Consider the following 19,444-nt stretch of genomic DNA (forward strand, 5'->3'; position numbering starts at 1 on the left):
ACCGGTATGCACTGACCTAATTGTAACATATAGGGAAGGAGCTGTACTATTTTTTATGACTTTGTGACTATTATCCCAGAGCTCTGTCAGTTTTATTCGTTTCTCTAATGTTCTGAACTCGACTATCAAGTCACCTCCCACTCCTCTCTGTTCCTATTAAGGTAGGCCCAGCCTCTCTTATCTGCAAGGCTAGAATCAAACGTTTTGTCGCTGCCTTGTGTATGCTCTTAATCTTATCAATGACCTTTGCCTTATGCAGAGGCAACATTAATGCTGCATATTTCAATTTGCAGCATATATATATATATATATATATATATATATATATATATATACTATGTATATATGTGTGTGTGTGGTGTCCTTGTAGTAGAAAATAATTGTAAGTTTATCAGTAATCTGTGTGTTTCATACAATGTTGAATGTTGTTGATGAGCTTATCAAGTGTAGGCTGTCTTTGACCAAAACTTCCAGATATTACTTTTCTTTTAATTTTGTGTTTGATTATTTTTTTTCATTGAGCAATTCATTAGCGATTTTTTTCATTTTACCCATTTCCAATAAGCTGCATTATTTTTTCAATAAATTTCGTTCACCATCATTGACTTCGTGCAAATAATACTGCCAAGAATTCGTTGTAACATTTTGTTATTTAGTTTTTATTCGTATCTTGATATTTGCAGTATCTGTAAATATTTTAGTGCAGTTTGTTATATTTTCCATTGTGTCATTTACATACACCAAGAACAACTCACCATCCTGAATTATCATCCTACTGTTCCCATGCACCATCTTTCCGTCAAATCATTCATTCTAAGAACTAACGTTCCAAGCTTCCAATAAATTCTATTATGAGGTATTTTATCAAATATATTAGGTCTAAGTATACATATTCTACCCAGCTAACGCATTAACCAATCTTAGATAAAAATGTAGATTTGATACATGTGACCTTCCATCGTTTAAACAGAATTCGTTATCCACCAAAAATGTCGTTTGTTTGCATGTTTCACCAAATAATCTTTTATAGCTTTCTCACATAATTTAGCTATCACACTGGTCAATGGTACTGGTTAAAGGTGTTTTTTTTTACTTCTTCCTTTAAGAACTGATACTACATTAGTTTTTGCCAGTCATGTGCATATGAACATAGAGTTAGATAATGAATCTTATTCGTCAATTGTTTCCAGTATTCCTCATGTTTCCATTTTGAAATACCATTAAACCTTGAAGTTTTTCTTGTCTTTTATTTATTCATTTGTTTATTTATAATTTGTACAGCTCCTTTGCTTCTACGCTTATTTAATTCAACCCAACAGTTATGCCTACAAGTCTACTGTTTCTCTCTGTTACGTCGTATATTATCATTATTTGATTGGAAACTTCCGTGCGGAGGAAGAAATGTCGAGAGAGGGAGGAATAGGAAAGGGTCTGTTGTATGAGAGAGAGGGTATAAAAGCGGGCGTGAGAGAACATGGCTGCAGGGAAGGTAGGCATGTTGTCAAGATGACAGATGTCAAGATGCGAGGATAAGGGAGGGAGGAGGAGGTGGAGGTGAAGGAGAGCGGGTGGGAGGGTCTTTCAGCAATATCGAGGACATTAAAATATTTGGAAGTTCAATGGAAGAAAGATCGTTCAAGGAATGGTAGTTAACATACATAGCCTCACTCACTCTTCCCATCCAGTCTTGTAGAATATTCTGGGCAAGCTTACAGGTAGAGTCCCGGTCTATCATCACAGTCTCTAGGCAGATGTGATTCATCTGGTGCAGCCACGTTCCACGGAGTGAAGGAAGGGTAGTGGGGTAGGCAGACTTCGAGACGTAGGTAGGGTGGAAGGAAGGAGAGGGACAGGCCTGAAAAGTAGCTCGGCTACTGGTACTCCACAGCAAGAAAATGAAGTATGTAAAAGATGAACTAATCTGCATGAAAATTAATTTATATTAACCATAGAGAGCCAGAATTCAATCTAGTAAACTAAGTGAATATTCATAAATTTTTCTAGTCCGTACTCGATATAATTGTGGTCAACATTCTCTGTGTCGTTATTTCTAGAATATCTATGGATCTGCATACGGGATCCATCGTTCTTTCCCTTCCATGGAACATGTAGTGTGTTTACTGTTTTCTTTTCGGAAATAGATAATTTGACACTTTTTCCATCATGTACTGTTAATCATTTCGATCGAACATTATTTCAGTTCTAATTCTTTACAAATGCATGCCTTACTGTCTTGAATACGAGTGCATGGTTTATTATGATGGTCTTCTCCAAATCTTTACACTTTACAATTAGTATGAGCCGGTATTTATACAATTCAAAATGATTACCTCACATACGCGATTTCTAACTGCGCGCCTATGTTTACCTCTATACTTTCTGTCGCGATTGCAATTACGTACAAATATGAATATTTGGATATCTTATAAATACTTTAGCTGTATTGGTACATCATAATATACAGAATTAAGTGATATTGGTTAGGTTATATTCCTTTTTTTTAGACGATGACAACAGATATGAAAACTGATCATTTCTCTCAATTCACAAACTCCCTTCAGTTGAAGCTGGTGATTGTTTAGATGGGGTTGGGTGGAGGAGAGGTCCTACTCGGTGGTAGCAAAGAAATTGTCATTGAGTTATACTTTTCGATGCAAAGAAACAATATTCATGTGCAATAATGGCGCAGGTGTTCGTCAATTGCTACTGCTGCTTAAGAGCTGTATGGACACCAGAAGAGGTGAGTAATGTTTTGAGGAAAATGGAAATATGCGGTCATTTCCCAATTCTTGCCAATAGTTATCTGTCACTTTCCAGGTTTTAGGTGAACTGTATAAATATACATTAATCACTGTAGGAATAAACCGTGGCATTTCACGTTACCAAAGTATTACAAGAAATTTCATGGTGTAGAAACAAAAGGAAGTGTGTACTGTCTTGGCAGTAATTAATTTTCTTGGGTAAATCCGTTCTTCCTAAGTTTCACTCCCGTACATAAATGTAGCAAAAGTATTACAGTAGATCATATTTTCAGTTATGTTTGATCAATGCATGTCATTAAGCTTTTGCTGACCACATAACTGACAAACTTCGTATTCGTCCCCCCATTTTAAGGTGTAATATTGGAAAACTGAGTTTAGTGAAAGCATAGGTCTAGTCTAGATAAGGTAGATAGGCAGTAGATAAGATTATAACGTTCAAGTTGATAAATAAGTAATGTGTGGTTAATAAAGGGTTGACACCCATCTCACAATTGAAATATATGTTAATGTGATTGGGAGTTACCAAAAAGAGGGAAAGTTTTCTGCCAAAGCAGACTGTAAGGGAGTAATGAGATTGCTAATTTGGAAGCAAAACATTTACATTACCTTTATTAAATACAGAAGGCCTAAGCTCAGATAGGGAAACACTGAATTTGTTACAAGTCTGTGAATCAGTTATCTCACCGTTTTCTTCATGACTTGAATGAAAATTTATACTGTGTTTATTTATTTTTTAAGCGGACACAAAACAATTAGAGCAGAACAACAATGTTAGTCTGTATGCAGGTATGAATGGTCAAGTAAAAATAGGTGATAAGAATGTAGGGTGTTGATAATACACATATTTGGTAAATACAGATCATGGAATTCTTTTCTAGAACCTCAGGTCTTCAGGTATAGATGTACCAAAATAGTTTGTCTTAATGTCAAAACATCAAAATCAAGTGAATTTTTTTTGTACTGAAAACATATATATGTATGTGTGTGTGTGTATATATGTATATATATGTATATATATATATATATATATATATATATATATATATATATATATATATATATACAGTATATATATATATATTCATGAAAAAAAGTGTATGTAGCACTGACTTGTCAGCTGAATAAGACTTGTCATGAATTAGTGGTGGTAATAAAAATAGATTAAATTATGTGTCAATTTGTAATTTAGCTCTGATTGAATGTTGTGGTATGGTATTGATTGCTCCCAAGCCTTATGTATATTAATTGTAGGCTTTGGTATTGACATTTACTAAAAATTTGTTCATTAAACAGTTCTGTTGCATCTAGTATTGCAGTGTTTTTTTTTTTTTTTTTTTTTTTTCCCCCCCGAGGTGCTGTCGTACGAAGTAGAAGATAAATGTGGGTAAAAGTAAGGTGATGAAATGTACAAGAGGAGAAAGTGGCAGCAGACTGGAAGTGAGTATTAAGTTTAAGGGAAAGAGACTAGAGGAAGTGGATAGTTTTAGATACTTAGGTGCGAATGTGGCAGGAAAGGGAGGAGTGGAGATGGAGGTAGAATGTAGATTGAGAGAAGCAAGTAAATGCCTTGGGGGATTAAAAAGCGTAATGAGAAATAAACATTTGGAAATGGATGCTAAGGAGATTGTATGCAGAAGTGATTGTGCTGACAGCACTGTGTGAGGCAGAAACATGAAACTTACAAGAGGAGGAATCTGAATGTGTTTTAGATGAGGTGCCTGAAAAGCATGGTAGGGGTTACTAGGCTGACTAGCGTGAGGAATTGGGAGATAGGGAAGGACACATGGAAAGAATGAGCGAAGAAAGATTAGTGAAAGAGATGTGGAAGGCAGAGGTGGAAGGAATGAACATGAGGGAGTGACCAAGTATTAGATGGATGGACGAAACAAAACAGGTATTGGGAAAGAGGACAGGAGAAGACAGAAGATAGGGGTGAGTGAAGAATGGTTGTGTATGGTTGATGATGTGATGCATGAAAGGGGGGTGGGGGAGTATGTGTGAAAAATAAAGTAATGCAGCCCAAAAGGATTTCTCCCCGTCTTTTCCATTTCTGCATGAGGGGATGGAGAGGAGGAGGTTGCCGATTTAATGAAGCAGCCTTGCTGTGGATATGCTGTGTCTTACTACACTGCTTCTGACCCAGGGCAGTGGGTGAGATACAGGAATGACCTGTCATGCAGGTGGAGCCAAGATAAGAGGGAGGGAGGGGTGTGGATGGGAGTAGAGTATGTGAAGATGGAATGGATGGGAGTGGATTTTATGCCTTTGTTTTTTGGTTATTTCCTTTGTAAGGGAGATAAAAGCCTTTGGTATATGTATGTATGTATGTAGTCCATGATTGGATCATTTCATATTCAGTTGAGACTGAACATATGCAGCATTAAGAAGTCGAATATGCCATCTTGAGATAGATTACTTTTGTATCAATATGAATGTCACATTTCAGAATTGACAAATGCAACCTCAACTTCCTCATCACCATCTGTAGGTGTAGCCTAAAGGGTCTGATACTGAGTTTATGGGCCAGGTCCAGGATCTCTATCAAATTTGTCAACATTTGAACCTCAGATAATACACACCCCATTTAACAAAGAAATCAATTAACAAACAGATTTTGTGATTTTTTTTTTTTTTTCTCTGTTAATGAACAATACTTTGGTGTACAAATATACACTTACACCTGTACACATAATCCCACCGGCTCTGTAGTGCTTTGGTGCATTTGTTGTAATTCTTTGGTTTAGGAACAGAGTCACGGAGTGGATTGAGCTTGTTATCCAAGGTTCCACTGTATTTCCTCCACCTTTTCACGAAAGGAAAGCTGACAAATTGTTCCCTCCAATTTATATAAACAGTTGGCATTTAAATAGTACATTAATGCAACATGGACAATAGTTTAATGTTTTCTCTCAGATAGACCAATAGAAAGATCTAACCACCATTGCCAATCACTGTAGGACATTTTGTAGTAGGTAAAATCCATGGCAACAATTACTGTATATGATGTTGCCTGGGCAGGTCAGAATAAGATTTGATTGGTTGAATTCTGCCAGAACTGTGGACATTTATGTCACCCTCATATAATGACTGAAATTGATTATCGTGTAAATAATAGATGCTGTAAATCATTAAAGGGTGACAGTGAGAACATTTGGATCTTGAGTTTCCATGTGTACGAGAATATAATTGCCATAAAGTGTGGACTTACTGTTGGACAGCGTTGTCACTTGGTAGATCCTCTGAAACAAGTTGATTAATGATAGTGGTTTTGGTATTCTATCAGGAGAAGGGATATGGCATGTTTCTTATCGTCTCACAAATTTCTTTTGTATACTTGGAGTAAAAGAGGAAGGGTGGGTATATTTATATAAGAATATTTCTCAGATAGAATTGATCAATTCCACAAGATTTTATATATTTGAACATGGAAGCAAGTTTTTAGTCATCAGGCAGAGATTAATATTTGTAACAAATGGGATTCCTTCATCAAAAGAGTTAGAATTTGTTTAGAAAAAAATTGCACCATAGTACAGTATATTTGTAGAGATCTCAGCTAAAAAATAGATGGTTGTAATCAATGTTTCCTCTAATTTTTTGCTGTGAATGCGCGCAGAAATTTGTTTGTGTGGAAACTTTACCTTCTTTGAAAAGTTTGTGCGAACCCATGGCGGCAAAGTCGTTTCATTTGCAATGGAAGCGATAGACTTAAAAGAGAGAAAAAGAAAACAATTATTGGTTTGACAGTTGGCAAGTTACCATATTTTTAAGAGAATTTATAAGTTGATGTTTGGGTGGAACTTCTTTATTGAATGGATTTTAATATAATTTGAAAACCTTGTGTGCACATTTTTTCTTTATGTGCACTAGTTGTAAAATATATGTGTGCATGCACATGCACACAGCTTAGAGGGAACGGTGGTTGTAATGGCCCTCAAGTTGAACAGTTACTGTAATTGACATGGATACTTATCAGGTTGTAAACAAAGTTGCTTTGGGCAATATCTCATACAGGACTTATGCTTGGCGTGCTTCTTTGTGATAATAACTTGGGATGAATATAAACTGTGGAAGTACCCAGAAGCAGATATTTCTGTTGGATTTTACTCAAAAGTTATTGAATACAGCAGTCCTCTTGGTCACTATTCTTACTTCAGAACCATGAATAACAACAACAAAAATCCAGTAGTAAAATTGAGCAGCCAAACCTTTAAAAAGGAAAAAAATTCCTTGACCTTACTTTTGATATTCACACGTCTGACCTTCAGCCCACACATCAAAGACCTGACAGTGAAATTCAACAAGAAAATAAACATACAAAGATCTGTAACAAGCATAGGCTTTGGTCTGCAGGAGGAAACTTTTTATCAGTCTACAAACAGTTCTTAGAACCACACATGACTGTTTCCACAGCATGGTCCCCAACAATCAAGAAAATAAACATTGACACCCCCTGAGCTACACACTGAGAACGGCAACGGGTTGCGCCAAAACCTCCCCAATAGAATACAGACACTCCTCTACTTACGTTCATTCGTGTTACGTTTTTTCAATTTTACGTTTGAACTGAATGTAAAAAACAATTTTTTTGAGTGAATTTTTTAGTTTAGCGCGCTCTCCGTAGTTCAAACGATACTTACGCATGACGCTGCGTCCATTGTTTACATTGCACAAACGACAGACTGAAAGTGCCTTGCCTCATCCTCCTCCTCCCCTCCTCCTCCACCATCTCAATTTATGTTGCTTGAATTTAATTTATTTGAAATTAATGTTATTATTTTACAATGTTATGTGTATAATTAATGATTTAGGGGTGTTTTGTAAGATACGATAATAGAATTTACAGATGTTTAGTACAGTAACAACTTACATTCATTTTCAACTTACGTTCGGCCATTTGGAACGTAACTAAAACGTAAGTTAAGGAGCGTCTGTATGTGCATACAGAAACCAAAATCCTATCTATAGGATACATACATACATATACCAAAGTTTTTTTTTCCCCTTACACAGGAAGTAACCAAAACATAAAGGCATAGAAACCACTCCCACCCATTCCATCCCCTACATACTCCACTCCCCTCTACTCTTTTCCCTCCCTCTTGACACCTCCTGGATGACAGGTCATCCCCACATCCTGTCCATTGCCCTGGGTCAGAAGCAGTGTCGCAAGACACAGCACATCCATAGCAAGGCTGCTTCATTAAATCGGCAACCCCCTCTCTCCATCTCCTCATGCAGAAAAGGAGAAGACAGGCAGGAATCCCTTCCAGGTGCGTCAATTTATTTCTCATACATACTCCCTCACCCCCCCATCCCCCACCCACTCCCCCTCATGCATCACAGCATCGTCCATACACAACCATTCTCCATTGACCCCTGTCTTCTGTGCTACATTAAAATAATGTTAATGGTTCTGTGCAAGGGCCCTCAACCCCACTCGCCTTTCTCAGTACATCACACAAGTACAACCAACTGAATGGATGGAAAAATTTAAAAGAAAATTACTATAGTCCTTGCACTCCGAGGAGTCCATTGAGGGTGTGGACCAATTTGCCAAAACAACCTTAGAACATGCCTCTTTCTATTTCTCATCCATGTGCTATTTGAGATATTTTTTCTTATATATTCTGTGTATAGTAAAGGAACCTGTACAGTACTGTACAATGAGTATCACTTTTTAGAATCATAACAACCATTTGAATAAACTCTATGACATATAGCAGTGCTTTTTCTCCATATTACGATGGCAAGGTCTTGCTGGGTAACACATGAAAGTGACAATCCGATAATTGGTGGTCAATTTTGCAATGTCACACTCAGGTGAATTCACACTTCTGCCCCACCCTGTATGGACTTCTTGGAATGCAAGGACTATATCAACCTTGTACTCAAATATTTACAGCAATCTTCTATCTGTACCACACAACACACATACAAAAACACATTCACATACAGATCACAAAACAAGCATGTTAGGACAGATTCCCAAACTCCCTATTCTATCAAACCCTTCTGGACATTATCCTCATAGAAAAATCCCTCCCAAGAGTAGCAAGAACTATGTTCAGGTCACCATCAGACACTGAAACAGCACCAACACAGAATAAACCTGAGAGAAGCAAACTGCCCACAGAAAACACCAAACACCTCATCTAACTATACCACAATGGAAATAAGCTTACATGCTTTTTTTGTGTTATCCTTGACAATTGTAATTGTTATTTCGAACTATGTATTCTTTTCATTATCTGCACTTCATGTATATTGATTCATTACCAAATGAATTTGTTATTACAGTATTATATTATTACCCAGAAACAACCAAATATTCTTCCCTGGGTGATTTATGGGTCAATCTGGTGACTGTTGCTGGTTACCTGGGTGTTGTGGGTTTCCTGCAAGAAAGAGCTTGGACAACAGATTGATCTTAACATCTTGTTAACATCTTCGATATAATGACGCCTACATAGGCATCATGAGGTGCGAGTGAGTACATGAGGATGCCAGTGTCAGTGTACTGATTATATTTATTTTGTAGTGGTAGCTGTGTGACCCCCGAATTCTGTGAACCAGTTTGATCAAGTTTTCTGGCTTTACTATTACTCAGAGCAAAAAAGAAGTAATACAGCAGTGACTTTATGTTTTATAACGTGAGTAGCGTAATGCACCATTCATTACTCGTAGGCATACAATGCTGCACACAAGAATTTGACTAATGTTGAAGAGGTTAATGAAGAATTTCCCCGTACCCCTTACCCCCCCTCTTCCACACTGCTTGGGTTAAAGTCTTAAAGATGGTGCAACAAGATACTACTTCCTCAATAGGACCTGACAATCAGAGCTGATTTACTCCCACTAGTAATTCTATGGTGGCCCTCCTCCTCTTCAGTTCCCTATATGTGTTAAACCTTGGGTAGACGATGATCCTACAAGACCAATATCAAAGAGAATCATCTCCCTATGGCCCGTCTTCAGAATCTCTCAACATCCTTCTTTTCATCTCGAGTTGCAGGCCCAAGATCTCTCCCTATTAATTTTAACTATACTTATCTACCATTTCACATAAGGAGAGCTGGCAACTAGTAACTGTTCCCTTTAGGCAACAATAAGCTGGTAACATAAAAACACTTCCACTGTAATATCACAGTCATGTTCAGCATTTCTTTCCAGAACAATCTTTATTGACTGTTAGTAGCCACTGTGGTGATGCAGGTTTCCAGTTTGTGGTGGATTTTATGAAGGAAGAAGAATATTATATTTGTGTCAGTAACAATCACCAATGTTTAATGGTTTGATCATTTAATACTGCCAATGGTTTTGAGGAAAAATATTACACGTATGTAATATATTTCCTGTGTTGTAGTATAAAAGAAAGCATTAAGAATAATAATAGGCTACACTGAAAATCCCCCAGAAAATCTAGTCTACAAGGCTAGTGACATTGCATAAAATTTCCCAGAGTCTATGTTGGACTGTCAATATTTTATTACATCTTTCATCATCTGACAAGTGCTGCAGTCTATTTTATTGAATCATTTCAGTGCCATAACTTACATAAATTACTAGTTTGTCAGAACTACCATGTTCAAATATTTTCTAAAGATTTAAGATAATTGCATTTTATTCAAGGCAACTGATGAAAAGTGGTCTTATTTTGTTATGATATTTTCCATGTGTTTTGTAAGATAACACCCACAGAAGACCAAACAGTCAGAATGCCAGCAACATACTATTCAAACATGTACAATAACCACAACACATCCAGATGAAAATAGTAACAGTCAGATCATAAAACAGGAACTAAGACTGTAAGACAACCAAACTCCTTACTCCACCAAACCTCTCAAGACATTAACCCCACCAGAAAGCCCCTCACAAGAGAAGCAAGAACCACACTGGCATGACTGTGTTCAGGTCACCACCCAGCACTAAAATAATGCTAATACAGAATAGGGCTGGCCGCAGAAACAAGGTTCCCCAGATGCAACTATCACATAGAAGATATTGAACACCTCACCTTAGTCATGCCCAAACAACAACATATTTCTTCCTTGAGTGATTTATGGGCCAGTCTGGTGGCTGATGTTGGTTACCTGGGAGATGTGGGTTTCCTGCAAGAGAAATCTGGGGCAGTGGTTTGATTGATTGTAATCCGAACCGAGAGTTCATTTCCACTTTAAATGTTAATGTCCCTTTGAGAGAGAGAGATATATATATATATATATATATATATATATATATATATATATATATATATATATATATATATATGTATATGTATACTGGCTATATGTGTGTGTGTGTATACACACACAGACAGTGAATAAATAAATACAAGTACACATTTCTAAAATTTCAGAACTCAATCATGTTTTGAATTGACTTTTGTCCATAGAAGTTTAATTTCTTCTTCTTCTTCCCCATCAACTTTTAATTACTGGTGATCACATGAAACATTCCAAAGGTAGCATGTGCATATATTTACCTAATTATAGTGTACATGAATGGAGTTGTGCTTATAGGATCCTGTATCTTATTCTCCATTCCTCATAACTTGTTTTAAATTTATGTATGGTTCCAGTTTGTGCTGTATCATCTTTGTGGCTCTTCCAGTTTATGCAAATGTATAGAAAATTGTATTTTTTCATATCCTACAGATATTTGGTTGGTTTCAACTTGTTCCTATGACCTCTTAATGCCTTTCTATTCTAAATCAAGAGATCTTCATCAACTTTGTCCGCCCCCTTCAATGATCTGAACCCTGCAATCAAATATGCTTTCTCTTCTATCTTTTCATGATGGCAGGGCTAGTGCTTCTAATTTCTCCAGCAAATTATCGACATTGTTGGTAATCATTTTGGTTGCTACTCGTTGTATTCTCTTAATCTTGCTTACACCTTTCACTTTGTGTGGGAGTCTTACCATTGCCGAATGTTCAATCTAGGACAGATTGGATTCTCAGTAGTTTGTTTTCATCCTTGTAATGAAAGGCCACATTTATGTTCTTCATCAGTTTGTACATGAATTGTGTTTCCTAACCAATGTTGATATATCCTGAATATTATGGAGTTTTTTTAGTGTACAGTACTCTGTGTTTGAAGATAACAACTGCTTACAGTTTTGGCAGAATAAACTCAATTTGGGGACAAGCCCTTTGTTAAATGTACTGTTGCAACAATTCATTTCCTTTTAAGGGGGATGATGATGACATTCCCTTATGCTGTCTGGGTGAGCAGTCTTGTCTGTCTCTATGAAGAACACCACAGCTGGAGCAGTGTTTTCCCATAACTCCCTTATGGAGTATATATTGTGTTATTGGCGTGCATAATTGTGTGCAGTGCAGTCTTCCATTATGTGTTGAATAGTATGGGATGAAGTGTTACATCCTGTACAGAGATCCACAATACATCCATTCATCCATCTCTGTTAATTAAAACTGGTGGATGGCGGCCGCAACGTAGCCCGGTCAGGTGGATTCTGTCCTCTTGAAGGAAAGAGGATTCCGAGGGATAGATGTCAGTGGGGGAAGAAACCCTTGTTATATAGATAGAATAGCTAATTGTCAGTAATCTGTTTATTCTGCTTGGCTTGGTTTGTGATTTATGGTGTGAAATAATCACTCAGGTTCTTGTACTGAATGATAACTCAGGTTCATGTACAGGCTGTGGTAAATTTTTTACAAGGTATAATGAAGTTATTGTTGAATTTTACCTCTTCAATAAGAGTCAGATATTCACGCACACGTCAGGTTACCTAATGTATGATGATGCATCACAGTACGTGGATTACAAAATATAAAGTTGCTGCTGTTATACTAGTTATCTTTCACCCTGAAAATGTGATCAAGCCTGTTCACAGAATATAGAGGTCAGCAACAACTACAAAATAGAAATAATCAGGAAGTTGATGCCAGCATCCTTGTATACCCCAGTCATGGCTCATAACTCATACATAGGTGTTATTGTATTCAAGAGGTTAATGGTATCTAACTAGATATGGTTTAGAGATAGATGTACTTTTAGAGGACTAAGCCAATGCTAATAGTAGCCTGTGTCTTGCCTGTAGTTAATATCAGATTTCGGTAACACCCTCGTCACAACCCACCTATGGGCCAGACTAGTTGCAACATGAAAAAAAAAGTTAAAGCCATGCACAGTTTAGACGAGTGACCGAGAGTTCAGGCAGGATAATGAAACACTTCATTAAAATTACCTACAAGAAATAAAAAAAACATACAACATAAATTGACATAGAGTAATACAAGATATCAATAAATGTTACATAGAATATACATTGAATATTATTTACCAAGTAGAGTAGCTGGGTGTACTCTTGTATACAGCACATAAGAACAGGTGGGCAAAACAAGTCTTGATTATGATGTAGACAAGTCTTGATTCTGGCTGCTAAAGTCACACCAATGGATTTATTGTATTAGCTAACTCATTCCAGTCTCAGGAGCAAATGGGTAGTTTGAGGTGAGATGCTGATGCATGATAACTTCTGGCAGATGGAGCTTCTGGTAGTTGGGAACACATAAGATATTGCTTGATGTTTCGTAGTTGAGAAATAACAGAGAGTGTGAAGTTTCCATGTAGTCCAGCAGCAGTCTGGAGATGTCTGAAACAATTTGAAAAAACACGAAGGCTGTGCACTTCATGTGGAGATGGGCAATCTTTGTGGTCCAAAGGACTTGTTTAGCAGAGTTGTCATAATCAACAAATGTAGAATAATTTCTACATAGATTCAGGTGGGCCCTGGGTGTCTGCTTCTTTTCTTGTCTTCTCTGTTCTTTTCTCTTTCTAGATCTCTGCTTCTCTTCTCTATTGACTCCCTTCTATTGATTCAGGAATGGGAGTTTATGTTTCTGGGATGACAAAACATATGTAAAGTGGTAGTTTAAACACCTTCAACCAATGAGAAAGCAGAATGAGCTCTCCTGTCAAATTATGTTAACGTTTCTGAGCTTGGCATTATCTGACAGTACATAATGAGGTGCACCCCAACAGACGGGTATTGCACATTGCTTAACAATTAATATATATATATTACACATCATATTCATGCATGATGTGCCTTAGAAATACAAACAGGAGACTATTCATACAAGAGTGTGACTTGGAACAACCACAGGATTCTACTCATGCTAAGGACATGGCAACCATACCTACCTAACTCTCAGTACATATATATATTTTCTAGTATAGAATCATAAATTCATGCACCACACTGATATAACACATATATTTTACAAATGCTGTAATATAGAAAAATAATTTGTCTAGTTGCCTGTATTCTTGTGGGCATTGTGTCTTACTAACTAGAATCTTGAAAAAGACATTTAACAAAAAAAAAAAAAAATTAAAAGACAACTAATGAAATAAGTTTGATATTAAACTTTATATTTGGTTCCCAAGGTGACATGTATTTGCTAGGTACAGGTCATGAAATTGTACACATATTGTACACGCATTGTACACATATTGTACACGCATTGTACACATATTTTGCAATCACCTGCATCTGTTTATGTAATTGTAATTACAAGAAAGGAGCTATGCTCATAGAGTCCCATCTGTGTATCCTCTCTCAATCAGTTGAACTTTACAATAAACTTGTTTATATATTTATATTGACAGTTTCCTGTTGGCTGTTCCACAAATTGATGCACCTGTACAGACGACAGTTTTTCTTGGTGTCCTTGTAGCACCTTTTCTTTTTCAGTTTCTTTCCATGACTTTTTGTTACTCTTCCATCTCAGACCAGAAGATCTGTCAGTTTCATTTACGCCCTTCATTGATCTGAACATAGATCTCATCACCCCTTACTTTTCTTTCATCTACTGAGGTCAGGTCCAATTCTTCAAATTTTTTCCTGATGCAGTCTGTCAGCTGGGCTTGGGATCATTTGGATTGTTGTTCTTTGCATCCTCTCATATATCTACTTACCTAATTGTAACACAGGTACTCCTTGACTTGTTACAGGATTCTCTTCTAGCGGACAGGTCATATGTTTAAATGGTCATAAGTTTTAATCTAAATCGAATAATAGAATAATTGGTTGCATAATCACTATGGCTTACTGCCTATTAGCAACTTGCTCCTTCACTTGCTAACCAGCTGGGTGTCATGTAATACAGTATATGAGGGTTATATCTTGTAATTTTGTTTCTGTATGAATTATTTAGATAACCCCAGATTTGCAGTCCAGAACATTACTTTTCTTTGAAAAATATTTATTAACATAGATGTTTGTTTCTGTTTACTTAACCAGATGAGGCTTGTAAATAATTTCCCTTTGTTGAGTGAGGCTCACGTGCTAGCTAGCTATTGACCTTTACGCAGAGTTAAGGTCTCCTCATGACAGCCACAAATCTAAAAATGTTAACAAGTTTTCACCAACAACATTTGTTACTTTGAACACATTTTATCTTAAAAATCAATGCCACAACTGTTTACGTTCACACTTGTAAGATATTTATGACAAAATGTGTAAAAGTAGTAGATGTTGCCAAAAACTTGTACTGTTGTTGGCAGTACTTCTATCATGAGACATGTATGACAACTGAGGGAGTTTGAGTGACAGGTGAGGTGAGAGGACAGTGGTGTGGCATATGGTATGAAAACTATGTGATCCAATCTGGCAGCAGAATATTCAGGTTGTTTCCCTGTGCTGTGTCTTGCTGCATTGCTTCCAACCCTGGTGATGGGCAGGAGAGAAGAATGGCCTTCATCCATGAGGAGCTAAGATATGAGGAGAGCAAGGGTGGTGGATGGGAGTAGAGTGGGTGGGAGTGGGTTTGCCTTTGACTTGGCAACATCTGATGATAGATAAACCTGTAACTGTCATCTTAAGTATTACCAGTTGTGAGTAGCTATTGTAAGTAGCTGTGGAGTTACAATCATGGTGCCATGTCTTTTTCTCCAGCTATCATTCTTAGTATTGCATTCACTTATGGTGTCTGCCTGGCCTATATCTTCCAAGATATTTTCAGAGTTTAAGCATCTAAAACCTTTCTTGACATACTTCAAATGGTCTTCACTGTGTTCCTGTGATTTCAAGAAGCCCTGCTCTCTGGATCCAAGAGATTTTCTCTGTCATTTTTTATCTACTATGATGAACTGTACACTGCAGTCATGTCAACGTCCTCTTTCTTTTAGTGTAGCCTAGTACCTTCAATCTATCATTGTACACATTATCTAGAATGCTTGGAACTAGTTTGGTTGCTTTTTTTTCTAGTTTATATCCTTCACTTTGTGCAGAGATTATATCATCTTTGCATATTCTAATCTAGGGCTGGTCAGGCTTACTTTTTCCTCCTCCATTTCCTTTTTTATGTAGTGAAACCCCACTTTTATGCCTCACATTTCATTCATAATTTTACTGATATGTTTGTCAAGTGACAAGATATTTATGACCAGCACTTCCAGATCTTTCACTTTCCTTGCTTTTGTAACAGACTAATTTCCTTTTTTTTCTCTCTCTCTCTCTCTCTCTCTCTCCATCAAGATTTATTTTCCTTGTTTGGTTGCGGGCATTTATATTGTCTGCATCTTCTAACAGTTTGCAGTCTTAACCTTTTTTTTTATGTGTATTGTCTGCAAATATGTTAGTGTATCTTATTGTATGTGCGAACTTACACTAAATTGTGGTACATGGGTACGTAGTAACTTGTGATCCTTCACTTTTTCCCCAACATTCAAATTCAGCATTAGAATTTTTTATGCTTCTAGAATGGACTATCTTCTTTTAGGCTGTTCCATGAGCTTTTCAATTATAAACTAGAATACTTGAAAGTGCTTCAGATATCTGGAGGTTTCTAAATTGGGTGACTTTATTCCAAATATTGGGGAATTCTGAATTTTAGAGAGTTTTCCTGTAGAAAGAAATCATGTGTTCTATTCTCATCTTAATTCAAGATCCGCAGTGGTACCCTGCTGGCATGCAAAGTGATGGTTGGAAACGGGGGATGTGTCATGTACATACATACATATACCAAGGCTTTTTCCCCTTCCAAGGGAGGTAGCCAAAAAGGGAAAGGCACAAAAACACTCCCACCCATTTCATCCCTAAATACACTCCACACCCCTCCCACCCTCCCTCTCATCTGAGCACCTCCCGGACGACGGGCCATCCCCGCACCCTGCCCACCGCCCCGGGTCAGAAGCAGTGTCACAAGACACAGCACATCCACAGCAAGGCCGCTTCATTTAATCGGCGACCCCCCCTCTCCGTCCCCCCTTGCATATAAGGAGAGGACGGGGAGAAATCCCTTCGGGCTGCGTCAAAATTTACTCACACATACTACCCCACCCCCCGCCCATTCCTCCTCATGCAATCACAACATCATCCATATACAACCATTCTCCACTCACCCCTGTCTTCCGTCCTCTCCCTTCCTTCCTCAACAGACATTCCCCTCTTCCCCAAAGCCCCCTTCACCCCATCCATCCACCTCATCCTAGGACGTCCCCTCATGTTCACTCCCTCCACATCTGCCTTCCATACCTCTTTTACTAGTCTTTCTTCACTCATTCTTTCCATGTGTCCAAACCATCCTAATATTCTTTCATCAACCCTATCTCCCAAATCCTTTTTCACCCCTGTTCTCCTCCTCACCTCCTCATTTCTCACTCTATCCAGCCTAGTAACCCCCACCATACTTCTCAGACACCTCATCTCAAACACATTCAAACTCCTTCTCTCTTCTTCTTTTATGTTCCACGTTTCTGCCCCATACAGTGCTGTTGGCACAATCACTCCTTCATACAGTCTCCTCTTCGCATCCATTCCCAAATGTCTATTCCTCATTACACTCTTTAATCCACCAAGGCATTTACTCGCTTCTCTCAATCTACATTCTACCTCCACCTTCACTCCACCTTTTCCTGCTACACTTGCACCCAAGTATCTAAAACTATCCACTTCCTCCAGTCGCTCTCCCTTAATGTTCACTTCCAGTCTACTGCCACTTTCACCCCTTGTACATCTCATCACCTTACTTTTACCCACATTTATCTTTAGCTTTCTTCTATCACATACTCTCCCAAAATCTGCCACCAGCTTCCTCAATCCCTCCTCTGACCCTGCCACAAGCGCAGTGTCGTCCGCAAACAACAGCTGGCTCACCTCCCACTTTTCTCCATTTTCTTTAACCATCTCCAATCCCTGACCCACTACCCTAGCATTCACCTCTCGCACCACCCCCATCCATGTATAAGTTGAACAGCCAGGGCGACATAACGCATCCTTGACGAAGTCCCACCTTTACTTCAAACCACTCACTCTCTCCATTTCTAATCCTGACACAAGCTCTACTACTCTCATAAAAACTCTTGACAGCTCCCAAAAGCTTTCCTCCTATCCCATAAATCTGCATAACCTCCCACATGTGTCATGTAAATTAAGAAATTATCTATTGTCGGGGACGATATCACATCAAAAAGGTGGAGTCGTAGAGTTGGAGTTGAGAGACACAAGGTGTGTAGCAGAACGGAGAGATAGTAGAAGTCTTTTTATTATTATTATTATTATTATTGTTATTTTTTTTTTTTTTTTTTTTTTTTTTTATAATCGAGTCTCCAGTTTAAAAAGATATGTGATCTGTAGGGGGCTCGGGAGTGCAGTGGTACCATTCACAACCACCAATCCAACAGTCTAAGTTCAATTTCCGCCCAGGGCTGAAATAATTTCAGCATTGCTGCACTGCAAACTGACACTAACATGTGGGCAAAGAGTTGGGAGTTGTGCACTTAAGGTGCATTACCCATAGATTGGTCATATATGAGCTATGAGCACTCATCCAGAAGGGTAATAGCTGTCAATCACAAGTCCAACACATGAGCCAAGATAATGGTGAATCACAAGGTCATGCAATTGGACTAGAGTAAGTTCATATCAGGGCTCTCTATCTCAGAGCAGAGGTTGTGATTATGGTTCTCCATTACGGTATCTTGCAAACCAAAACTATAATGTACTGTTATCTTGACCACATATTAATAGTGTGGCATCATTCATGATGGCATACTGACTAGTGTCACATGATTTTATTAATTTGATGGGGTGGGGTTGACATCAAGATTTAGATGAATACCTATTGTGGATTTTGTTCCACCCTGTACCACACTTTCTCTCATCGTCGCAGATTTTAACCCTTTTCCTCTGTGTGTGTGTAGAAGGTTCCTTCATTTGAATAAAATCGTCTGGCGATAGCAGCTCGAATAAAGAACTAAAGTGGAACAAAGCAGATAGGTGATTAAAGCGATAAAGAATCAAAACTTCGTATGCCACATCACAGGGCTGATAACGACACTGATAAGTTGCATTCCAACAGACGACCTTCTGGTTCATTGCGAGATCCGACTGAGAAAAAAATATATATATATATATAGTTGGTAAAATAAACAAATCAGTAAAATAATAAACATGAATGAATAAATAAATTATCCAGAGGTGATTGTTGCCCCTAAAATTCACTGATAGTCTATGGTTGCACTTTAGTAGGTAACTATACTTTGGCCCTACTATAGATTTCTCTGAGAACTTATGCTATACTGTTTGCGATGTATCAATGTTTACATCATTTGGTAAGAGGAGGAGGGCAGCTGTTGGTCTCCTTACGTGAAAGAAGTGGAGGAAAGAAGGTCACAGTGTACATGATCGTGACTGTCGACACCACGTCA

The 19,444-nt window shown here is 37.8% G+C and overlaps 1 protein-coding gene across 3 annotated transcripts in view; it reads left to right on the plus strand.

The window, feature by feature from the left end:
• Nucleotides 1-2,566: 2,566 nt before the first annotated feature.
• The window catches only part of cta (Guanine nucleotide-binding protein subunit alpha cta), a 43,954-nt gene continuing 27,076 nt past the window's right edge, over nt 2,567-19,444 (plus strand). For all 3 annotated transcript variants that reach the window (XM_076175576.1, XM_076175577.1, XM_076175578.1), the window contains exon 1: nt 2,567-2,740. In XM_076175576.1, coding sequence (XP_076031691.1) covers nt 2,681-2,740 — 60 coding nt within the window. In that variant the 5' untranslated portion in view covers nt 2,567-2,680. The remainder of the gene's footprint in view (nt 2,741-19,444) is intronic.

Source organism: Oratosquilla oratoria, chromosome 37 (genome assembly GCF_046742065.1).
Source record: "Oratosquilla oratoria isolate Oo_2021 chromosome 37, ASM4674206v1, whole genome shotgun sequence".
Classification (NCBI taxonomy): domain Eukaryota; kingdom Metazoa; phylum Arthropoda; class Malacostraca; order Stomatopoda; family Squillidae; genus Oratosquilla; species Oratosquilla oratoria.